The 11,898-nt window shown below is 45.6% G+C and overlaps 1 protein-coding gene across 8 annotated transcripts in view; it reads right to left on the reverse strand.

Annotated features, from left to right (window-relative positions):
* epha7 (eph receptor A7) overlaps positions 1-11,898 on the reverse strand; it is an 87,039-nt gene that overhangs the window by 56,439 nt on the left and 18,702 nt on the right. For all 8 annotated transcript variants that reach the window (XM_031861664.1, XM_031861667.1, XM_031861663.1 and 5 more), the window contains exons 4-5: positions 9,666-9,821; positions 426-761 (exon numbers count right to left, since the gene is read on the reverse strand). In XM_031861664.1, coding sequence (XP_031717524.1) covers positions 426-761; positions 9,666-9,821 — 492 coding nt within the window. The remainder of the gene's footprint in view (positions 1-425; positions 762-9,665; positions 9,822-11,898) is intronic.

Below are 11,898 nucleotides of genomic sequence, written 5' to 3' on the forward strand. Positions count from 1 at the left end.
AATCCTTTAAGCCAAACTGATATGTTTTTACTGAACAGAACCACGTAGATTTGTTACGTTTTGTGTTTTGTTTCAATTTACAACGTTTAAAACTGTAATCCGGGAGAAAGTATGTTTCCCTCTAAACATAATTGAGTACGCAGTTGAGTTGCATGGGAACGTAATTTTGTAGCAGACAGGGTTGCTGTGTGAAAGGAAATGACAAGGTTAGCCTAGCTTAGCAGCTAGCACTTCTAAAGATTCCAAATGAACACGTTGTATCTTGTACGTTTGATCCATTATCAAAAAGAAATGTGTGAAAACAAATATATGCACTTTAAGGGCAGGTTCCCAGACATTGTTGAGGAACTCTTACATTTCTGTTTGTGTACGGATCAAACAAACAAGTTACAACATGCTCTTTAGTTTGACGTAAGAGCCCTTACCTGCTTGACCGGTAGCGATGCTGACCGCCGCGAACAGCCTCTGCGTGCGGCTCAGGTCCGACACGCCGTTGACGGCCTCCACCTCAAAAGTGTAGTTGGCGTGGGCGAGCAGATCCACGATGCTCAGGTAAGTGTCCACTAATCCCGACTGCGCCGGAGAGTATCCCACATTGGGCCCACACGCCACACACTCCTCGGGTTCCCAGCTGCAACGCCGGCATATGACCCTGTAGGTGACGTCATTGCGGCCGCCCGTATCAGCCGGCGGGCTCCACTCCAGGCCGACGGTGGTCTGGTTGATGTTGTAGACCAGGTTCTGTGGCGCGGAGGGAGGTCCTGTCAAAGGTGGACACAGAGGAAGCCAGAATGAAACAACTGAGTGCCAAGGAAAGTGACAGCCAAGAGTGTGCAATGACTAACTCTGTGCTCTGAGAAAGAAGAGGGAAAAAAAACATACACACACACAAACTACAGTGCATGCCAGCTCCAGCCCTAGAGCCAAATACTGACACTCAATTATAATAAGACTAGTACAGGTAGCCTACACTGAAAAGAAGTCAGCTCTGGCAGGCACAAGGTCAGTGTTGGAGGGCTGGTGAAATGAAGGAGTGGAGCCCAGAGTTTCAAAGGGGGAATCATTTCATTGGAGAGTTGTGACGCTCTCATTGTTGACAAAATCTGTCCACAGACAGACATATAAAGTACTCAAAACCTCTGTGGTCATTCTTGCAACAGTCGGTGTCTCCAGGACCACATTCTGTCATGATGACTCACACACACACAGTACCAGCCACATGCTGTTGTAATCATGCACGAGCACTGATCCTCACCTTATTTGGCTGCTAGCACAGCAAAAGCTGCAATAATTCGGCAGCGTGACATACAAGTAATCCTACTTGAAGCTGCTTTAGCAGGAACTTACTCGCAACTCTTGTAAATGTAACTTGACAGTTATTAGCTGTCCTCAATTCCTTATGTTTCTATCTTACATTCTTAAATCCAGTTACATTTTGATGAAATTGAATCAAGCAAAATCAGTAAGCACTGTTTCAGTTGACACAAAATGTCAAAGCTACTTGCAATCTGTTCTTTGGACCACTTTGGGGGTCCAAAAGTACACATTCAGTGGACACGGCGCAGATATGGCAATAAAGTAGCTTTGACATGCAGTTATGTTCTGTTAATGCAGGTCTGTCTGCTGTTTGGTGCTACGCAGATAGCCAATGGGTTCCAAATATGTACATGTTATATAAAAAACAGCAGCTGAACGACGCTTAAGAGCTCCATAGAGCTGAAGGGTGCACCCTTATGATTGCATTTTGAAACAACCTGACCATTTATTTATTTAATTTTTTTTACAGTGCAACATAGCCGCTGATTCATCCAGACGGACTAAGTGCTTTGTTTACATACCGATTCTTAACGGCATCAAATCTGCAGCTGCTATGAAAATGATTGCGACAGGGTTACACGGAGGGGAAGCAACCGTCACTCCCCAAGTCTTCCAGTTCTCCAAAAATATACAGCTAACCCAGCAGGAGATGATGGCTTTACAGGGTTGCTTGGGAGAGCTATATCATACAGACAGCAGGACACTTAAAGTTAACGTCCTCCAAAAAAAGAACTCAAAGCCCGACTCGCCCACAGGATTTATGAACAAGATTTAAACCTGGATTATCACCGCCCTGTAACTGCCGTACAGAGTTTCACTTGAAACACAATAACGAATAGCTCCGCGCCATCAAAAGTGCACGGGACCACAAAGCGCTTGCCTGTAAATGTTCACGTAACAGCGGAGAGATTAGCTCATCTCGTAAAACAATGAATAACAAATTGCTGCTTTCAAATTCCAGGCTGTTGGCTTTTATGGCCCCAGATGTTGATATGGATTAACCCCCCCCCCCCCCCCAACGCAGTAAAGATTATATGACTTGTATTCTTTGTTTATGAATGCGCTAAGAACATCTTCAGTCTGTTCTCTGGGAGAATTCAAAAACCGCTCTGCTTTTCTCAGGAAACACTCTTTGAGCGAAATGTCGGGGAGGGACCTCTCCACTCGCTCAATTTGTCACATTAACTTAAGAAAATGGGTCATGCATATGCACCGAGCCCAAAACTGCTACCACAATATCCAGGCTCATTAATGCAGCACTTAGGTTGTTTTTCCCTGTTCCACCCTTTAGAAGCAAGGGCTCAACGGGAGACATCCATATTCATGATTATCGGGCGAGATAACAGACTGTGGACTGGGAAGATGAAAGAGCCACCTGTGGCAGGTAAAGCAGAGAGGAGTGACTGCTGATAGCGCCACTCCACTTCAGCCTCGGCACTGACAAATCGAACCGCGCTCTCAATCTTCCACAGAACAAAAAGGGGGCCCACGGGGGGCCCACGCACCTTCCCAGTCTGAATATTTACCCCCGCATTTCCATTGCCACCGGTGAGCGGTGACGGCACCTCATTTCGCCCGTGCCACTCTCGTTTGGGTCTCAGGTGCCACAGATCAAAGCGACGACATCTCGGCAACCAGAGGCGAAAGGAAATGAGATTGGACTGACCCTGGATCTGTGTGACACCTTGTTTCGTTTTTTATTTTCAGATGCACACTACCTTGCAGGCTTTGTCCCTCCTAAAGAATGCTTCAAACGGAATGCTTGTCAGATCACCTCACATCCTCTTTTCCCACTCGACACCTCACATAGAAATGCGTTTTAGGTGATCGGGTTGCAATCGGAGAGTACTTGATCACAAGAAAGTACAGATGTAAATGCACCTTTCAGATGTGATCCGATCAATCCACATGGCCTACAATAGCTAAGCCTCCGTGGGCGGTAGCGAATGGGATGCGCGGGGGTCGGACGGGATCGGGTGCTTAGCAAGGCCTACAAGGAGATAATCAAGGGTTCCGGCGGGCGGCTGGGTCCTACAAGTTTTGTAACTTTTCGTAAAAGACAATCCCAATATATGTAGAGGAGAGTAAAGACTAGGCAGGGTTTGAACTATTCTCTCAAGCTGTCACCGCAAAATCATTCATGGAGCACATGATAAATGACAAAGACCGAAAGTATAAAGTTCCCACTGGACAAAACAAACCCATAAACATCCGCTAAAAATCTGTCTTTTGTTTTGAGTAGGAAAGATCACAATCGGCATTCATTCCTAGGAAAAATGACTCTGCAGTTTGTCACCGCGATCGGCAGCGTGGACACACTTATTTTAACGCTAACCCTGTTTTTCCATCACGTAGGTGACACGGAACGTCACACACCTGGGGGGAAAACAAAGTACAAACATGGTGACGCGGTGAGATGACGCAATCATACTACCCACTTTTCAGAAGCATTCTGAACCCCCATCTTCTCTTTCTTCTTCCTCTGCCTTGGCGTCAAAATTGTGTCAGAATATGCTCTGTCTGGACTTTTTCGGAATATGAAACTCTGCCCCCACTTCACCTACAGCACGGATTATCGCTGCAGCCTGAGCCCCTCCGCTGTCTGTCTGTCTGCTCATCCTTACAGCTCAAGGGCTCGTCACTCTTCCTCTTCTTTTCACTCTTTTCTTTTTTTCTCCTCTCTGTCTCTCACTGCCCCCACTCTTTCTTATCTTTTCGTGTTCTCTCCTCTCTCACCCCTCCTCCCAGTCAAGTTTCATTTCACGGATTAGCCTGCCGGAGCCCCCACAGCCTGAAATGTCTCAATCACTGGCTTCCCCTCACGAACGCTGCCGCTGTGTGTTTTTGTCGCAATAAATATGGAATACGTGCATGCACGGTCTGCTTCTCCTGCACTTTGCATGCTAACGTGGCGCAGGTTTCTTAAAGCAGAACCTGTGATTTTGTGGACTAAACAAAGTACTCCAGTGCGTGAAGTTGGTGAGAAAACAGACCTCGGCTGCACCAAAGTCTCCCCTACATCTAATAATCTACCATATAGAAAATATAGTATGGTATTAGATTGTTTTTTTAAGGTCACGTTTCAAAGCCCCACCTCCACAGAGTTGTGAGACCTGAGTAAATCCAAGCTTAGGAGAGAAGAATCCGGCGCTTATCTGCCTTGAGAGGTGCTCAGGGGCCTTAGCCCTCCACAGCCTATTAGCCAGCTCTGCTCTAATTGGGGAGCGGTGGGTACGGGGGCGGCAGGGGTGAACAGCATTCAAATCGCCCATGAGGTAATCCCGGCTCTACAAATGTGTGTTGCGAACCCCCCCGTGACCCAGCCTCTAATGATGAGGCTTGCGGCAGGACCCGCGTGAGGGGAAGCCATGCAGGGGAGGAGAAGAAGCCCGAAGATTTGTTTTTGCCGAAGGCTCTCCGGATGTCGTCGTAATAAACAAAAATTTCAACACCACGTCAGTGCCATGCCAAATTCAGTAATGGATTTGCTGCTCGCGCAAGCTAAAATTCCATTTCAGCCTCTGGAATCAGCATGATGGCACATGGACTGGAATAAAAAAAAAGGAAATCATCACCAAGACTGTGTTTCAACAACACACGTTTGTTTTCAGTCTTAGAAAAATGACCACTGCGATTGGTCAAACTGTGAGCAGGATGTCTTTACATAAACTCTGAAATGCCACCCAATATTAGGACATCTGAGAATCTTGTGAGTGAAGTGGCTGCAAAACCATATTTGCATGGCCTCTCGTATATGATGAGGATATTTTACATTTCATTAGGTCGAAGTTAGCGTGGCATTCAGATTTGGTCATTTTGGTGATACGTTGTGTGTTTTTTCCCCAGCACTGATCTTAAAGGATCACTTTGGTTTATTACACCCTGGGTCTTATTTTTATTTTTTTGTCTTAGCTTTTATTTATATTAAGTCAACTTTGTACTCACTAAAAAAAATGGTGTAATAAAGATAATGGGTGGAAGGATTAATCTCCTACTGGGCATAGTGAGTACCTGCCCTGAGGCCCGGACCCATGAGGTCCTGTCTTATCAAAGGGTCCTATGTCAAAAGTTAGATTCAGCATCGTATTTGGCAAAATGCTTTCATAGAACATATTCTGAAATGAAGTTGCTTTCAATCAAAATGCAACCAAAGAAAAGGGGGCGGGGCCCACAGCTCATCGTTACTCCAGGGCCTCGTCGTTGGCTCATCCAGCCCTGACTGATGTGTGTGCAGAAATGTGGGAGCATGGCGACATTGCGACAACAAGTTCCCACTATTAGAAGTGAAAGTGTCTGCGTCACTCTCAATGGCGCAGCAGTTGGAAGTATAGCATGATGCCCGAAAAACACAACAAAAACGAGGCGTTGTGGATTAAACTCGAGTTCCCGTTTATGTGAATCCAGGGTTTCTGACATCTGGTAGCAACACTAGCCCTCTACATTCAGCAGCCCTTCCACAGTCCCCTAGCAACTCCGGGCAGGACGGACCCTCTAAAGGACGTCAACTTGTCGAGGTGGCACATTTTTATGGGCCGCTGCAGTAGGGGAGGGAGGGGGAGGCGGGAGGAGACGACTTCTCACAACTGCCCCTCTCAGCCCCCAGCTTGCACCAGCGCCGCTCACAGCTGCTGCGTGATTGATGCCCACTCCCCGACCTGTCAACAACTCCTGCCTGCGTGTAGCCCCTGGAGAAAACGCCTCCCCATGGCCGCCTCCCCCCCCCCCCCCCCACCCCCACGTACATCTCTCCTCTTCTCCCAACTTTGCATATGAATGGCGTAGACAAACGTTCCAAAAAAAACCAACACATTTTAATCCTTCCGCCCCCTCTCTCTCTCTACAAACGAACCGCATGGGAAACAATGTATCTGGAGCTATATGTTTTTGGAACTTCTTCCCTCATCTTTATTCAGCGCCGATTCAGCTTTCCATGTCCCCACATTACATCTTCGTCTCATTTCCTGTCAAATCCGCGTAGACACTTTCTTAATCTCTGTGTGCCAGAGATCCATCTCACTGTTTTGCTAAGGCCTACGATACGGAGGCTTTACAAACTCCTATTTTAAAAAATGAAAAAATAAAATCTGTCAATCATGCTATTTGTTCAGGCAGTACAAATTCAATTTCAATTACAATGCACTCCTGGTCTGGATGAGGCTTGAAAAAATCGAAATAAAAAAATCACAGTGACTTATTTGTCACAGTGACTTAATCCAGCGATGAATGAGGAAATGCACGTACAGAAAGGCGTGAGGAGGAGAGCGAAGCTATTCATACAAGTTAAAAATACATATTTACATATAATGGTATGGGGGTCATCAAGTGTAGACCCAGAGTTAATGAAAATGAATAATGGAAAGTGTGCATTAGGCAACTTCAGTAATTACTACGCTACTTGGCCAAGGTGATTACCCAGAGGGGAACAGCCAGAGGACACTGCAAAGAAGTGGGAACTTTCTACTGCGAGTCCTGCCCTTGTTCAGCGGGAGATGTTGGAGTGAAGCGTTAACGTCTGATGAGGATGGTTGGAGAAGTGAGTAATGGACCTGTCTCTGTAGAACGGGATGTGTATGGTTGGCTCCCCGCTCCGCAGAGAGACTGCTGGTTTGTGGTCATTGGCCGGCCTCAAATTAGCTTAGCCTGAGTTATGTCCTTGTTTGTGTCAGACGGCGATGGGCATGGAGTTCAAGAGACAAATCTGGACCCTTTTGTCAGAACTTTATGTGTTCAAATTGAGGTCATGGATTTCATTCACCAGACTAATTTTCAATTTCGACAAATTCTCCCATCAGACATTTTTTTTACTTGTCTGAAAACCATGAGACTACACTAGCTCCGTAGCTCATAACTATTTCTCAACAGCAGACGCTGCAGCCACAAGTGACTGTTATGGGATAATGCCACTTCAGCTGCTTCAAAGACACCATCATTAGGAGGTCTGACTCAGAGCAAAAGGAATCTCACCACAAGCAGACAACAAACATCTCTCCTGCTGAGCTACACAGCGGTTCCTTCTTTGTTTACATTTGAGATAAAACCATTGAAATGTTATTCTGTGACATGCTCAGAAAGGAGAGGTGGGACCAAGCCATTGTTTTGCAAGTCCCAAATCAAGTCCTAACATAAGAGAGGCAAGTCCCGAGTTAATTCCCGAGTCAAGACTGGCAAGTCCCGAGAGGCAACTCCCAAGTCAAGACAGGCAACTCCCATGTCCCGAGTCAACTCCCAAGTAAATACTTAAAACTACCAAGTCAAGTCTCAAGTCAAGACCCAGTATTTGTTGTTCAAATGTCTTTAACCTTGTTTAGGGCACAGAACTGAAAGTAATAATATGTTAAATGATACTAATATCTTGAACTCTTTTTGAAATTTCTATTTATTTCTATATTTACATGGACTGAATGGTGTGGACATTGATTTCAGCAATTAAGGGGAATGAATTGATTCGTGGCACACTTTTTAAGTGACAGTTTTTATTCTTTGAGCTACTCAAGGCCTCAAAATTGTAGTCCACAAACCAAATGGGTGACGTCAAGGTGACTACGTCCACTTCTCTATGGCATGACGGGACCAAAATGCGATTTCAGTCTGAACAGCATGCATTTAAAGTATCTGTTTTCCAGAGGAACACTCTATATGCTGAAAACATAACTACAACAAGTGTAGTGTGGGATGGCACTCTATTTTTGCTGCTTTTGTGGTAAATCCAGCCCACAGTAGCTCAATGCAAAAAGAAGATGGCTGACTCTCTGGACAGTCCACTTGCTCATGTGCTGAGGGAGGCAGTTTGAGACGGACCTGAATACTGAGCACATTTCTTCCAACTTTTCCAAGCATGGAGACGAAAACAGCCAGCTAAAATGCAAAATAGAAGCTTGATAGTTTGACGACAGCTAATGCTTGTGGGAAACCATAGCTCATTAACAACGAGAGAGAAAACTTTCTTATCCAAGTAATGATCTATTCTTCCTTGCAACCCCTCTATCTTGCCTGTTTTAATGTGTTTTTCTCAACAATACACTTTCACTTTAATGAACCCACAGCCGGCGGAAACATTACTTTCCCAACTAATAGCGGAATTCAAACAAATCTGAGGAAAAGTGGAAACTTCCGAGACACGTGCCAAATAATTCATGACCGAAGAACACACCTGTGCGCTGACAGTGAGTTGTAAATAACTGGAAAGAGTTTGGCAGCAACGAGGCGCTTCACAGACGCCCGTGAATGACAAGGAATCCTTTCATACGTGACATTTACAGTATCAAATCCAAACTCCAATTTGTGTAATCCTCTCTTTAATCTCCGATTCAATGCATAGACAAGACAACGTGTCTCTCGTGACGTTCCACTGTTTGCATAATATCTCACCGGCAGTCTCTCTCCGTCACACACACACACACACACACACACGATAGAGATTCTGACTTGGCCTACTTTGGGCTTTCTGGGGTAAAAAAAGCGGCACTGCTCGGGATGAGAACAAGGCATGCTGATTTACCCTGCGTACGGCATATCTGATTTTGTTGTTTCTCATCCACACAAAAATGCTGCCAAATAAATGACCGCAGTCTTAAAATGTTAGTTTAGCCCCGCGCTGCTTCTTGGTACATATGTCAAGAAGGGTGCGTATTTAGCAGCCAGAAGCCTGTGGGCCTCTCCAGGAGTCCTGCGATACATTATCAGTAGAATGAAGCCGGCACACAGATAAGGTGCAGAGATTATGTTTAGGGGGTGCTGTTTACCTCCAGAGATAAAGCAGAGTGCTAACATTGCCCTGCTGGGGTGTGACACTCCCTGTTGCTCAGTAGCTGAAGGCAACAGGGGGGGGGGGGGGGAGAGACCCATCCAGGAGCACCTTGAAATAAACTCGTTTGAGAATGGATTTGGAGCAAATCAGCCCTACCCCTTTCAGACTGAATTCCCCCCCCCCCGGCAGCCTGTGTAAATAAGCCATCAATGGCTGTCACATAAGCGTAACACTGGCCAGGACAAATGAAGACGTAGGGCACTGCCTGGGCTGCCGCTGCCGACTGTAATTGCAATCTTTCAGACGGGAAATGGCAAATTGCTCCTCTCATCATTAGCAACCAGCTAAGACAGAAAACAGACACGCAAAGCCTGCAAATATAATTATAATGACACACTGGGAGGCAGAGGAACCGCCACGGAACACATCTGGGGCTTTCATGAGGCCAATGCGGACTGACGGAACAGGTCTGCCGCAGGCTCTGGAGTGTGTGTGTGTGTGTGTGTGTGTGTTTGTTTTTTTTCCCCCTCGCATGTGCTGCTGTTTAAATTCACATCCCATCAAGCGCTGTGTTTGCAGAGCAACGGCATTGCTGACTCACTGGTGCAGGCCACAGACGGAGGGTCGGAGAGCGCCCGGTAGTAGCCGTCCTCGCAGTCGCAGCGCCAGGAGCCCTCGCGGTCGTTGAAGCTGTGCGCCGGACAGCGAGAGCACTGAAGGTCCTGGGAGGAGGACTTGTAGAAACCACGGCCGCATGCTGTAGAAGGGGGGAAAAAACCAAAAGGATGAGGTCAACGGAGGGAGAAACATTCCCTCTTTGCACAGACAGTATTATGTCTCATGTAATTCATCAGTTCCTCCAAAATCCCAGCATAATGGAATTAGCAAAAATTAGAAACAGGTGCTCAATTTTACAATTTGTCATATTCAATCTTTAAAATACAAAAGACTGAATAGGGCCGTTTTTCCCATTTGTTTTTGTTTAAAGACTCCTTTAAAATAATTCATGAGACCAAAAGAAGCAACGGTTTAGAGAACAAACTCATTTCTGTGACAGAACTTTTTTTTTCCTTCTCATTAATCATCTTGCAACCCCATAACATTTGTGAGAAATGTTCACGTCAGTTTACATAAACCAGGGTCTTTAGGTGGCAAGGACAGCTGGACATTTACTTTTGAAGAACTTTTAAACTGATCGCAGCATCCTAGTCCGATGCGAGGGTCCTGGGACAGAGGATGTCGTACGCTGTGCAGATTGTAAAGCCTTCTCAGGCTGATTTGTGATTTTGGGCTGTACAAAATAAATTGAATTGAAACTTTAATATAGGGATCAGGTTTTTTTAAAGTAGGATTATGACCAAGATATGTGCTAACTAAGCGGTCAGTTATGTTAAAATAAAAACTAATTTACTCCCACCCTTAACCAAAAACTCAATAGATATCTGGAATTCTCACAGTTTCTATTTAGTAAACCGGGTTCACACGGCTGTATATTCACAGCTGAACGTCTCCAGGTGATATTTAATTCAGTCCTGTGCAAACACAGCCTGAGAGAGTCGTCACTTCACACCTGAACAGCCATGATGAAGAGAAGAGGGCATGACAGAACAAACCACTTTGTTCACATCTTGAAGCAGCCAGTGTTTCCGTCTCAACCTGCACACCCCCCCACCCAGGCCTTCATTAAGCAGACTGAGAAACGTCGAGAGAAAAAAAGGCATCGCAAACCTCTCGTTGAGGCATTCTCGAGGTAAATAACGAGGCTGATGAATCCTCAGGTCAGCAGAGGGGTCCGACTTGTTTATGACAAGTCCTATCTCCGAGAGGAAACATTCTTCTGAGGAGCGGAGAGATGAGCGTTAACACATCGAGCACGGGCGGGGTGGATCATTTCAACATTTTTTTTTACCTTCGACTGAGACGGTAAACAAACCTGACAGACTGACATGAGTAATCGAGGAGGACTCATCGCTGTGGTGAAATAGTCATTGCGCTGCAAAGCCTTGTCTGCTACAAAATGGACACTCCCATACAGCTAAACAGCAATTACGTTATCTTCCAGATTATGGTTGCAGTTTGAAAACAGATACAAAACTACTATAATAAGCCTGTTCGTTAAGTTGTTTAAGTTACAGACGCAAACTAAGACGAGTCAACATTGACCTGTTGGTACACGAACAGCGGCCTCCTGGGTGAAAGTCCTGTGTTTGTTTCTTTTTGACGCATCACAAAATCTGGATGGATAAATCAAACAAAGGTAATCCGGGACAAGACATGTTTCCCTCAAAGCATAATTGGCGATACAGTTTCATCGCCTGGGAAACGTAACTTTCAGGAGACTTTTTCAGGCTGGTCACAATTACACACTTCCACCCAAATTGTTCACCCACCCACAGTTTCTCTTGAGTTACAAATGATTCCCATGACGGCGAGCAACGACAAAGATAGAATTGAAATGGCAAGAAAATACTGACTCGTTGCAACTCGCTTGCATTTGTGAGAAGTAAAAACGTCTATTCTGGGTCTGGCTATTTTAGCCTCGGAGTCGAACTAATCCTCAGTGACCGGCTGTGTGTGCAAAACGGAGCTCAGCCTGGCGAGGAAAAAAAAAAAAGGCTGCAATCCAGGCCACATGATTTCTTCAACAATCTGCAAGAAATCTATACTTCTGTGAATAGCTCTGCATACAAACTATCAAATTATACCCAAAATGCATTTTTCATGAGCCGCAGGAGGAAATGAGTAAAGGTTGTCATACCCGGGTACCCCCCCCCCCCCCCCACACATTACAGATCTGGGTTTTGCCATTTCTTTAATTCACTTTCCCCCCCCCC

The sequence above is a fragment of the Anarrhichthys ocellatus genome, unplaced genomic scaffold, assembly GCF_004355925.1.
Source record: "Anarrhichthys ocellatus isolate YVR2014 unplaced genomic scaffold, GSC_Weel_1.0 scaffold25, whole genome shotgun sequence".
NCBI classification, from domain to species: Eukaryota; Metazoa; Chordata; class Actinopteri; order Perciformes; family Anarhichadidae; genus Anarrhichthys; species Anarrhichthys ocellatus.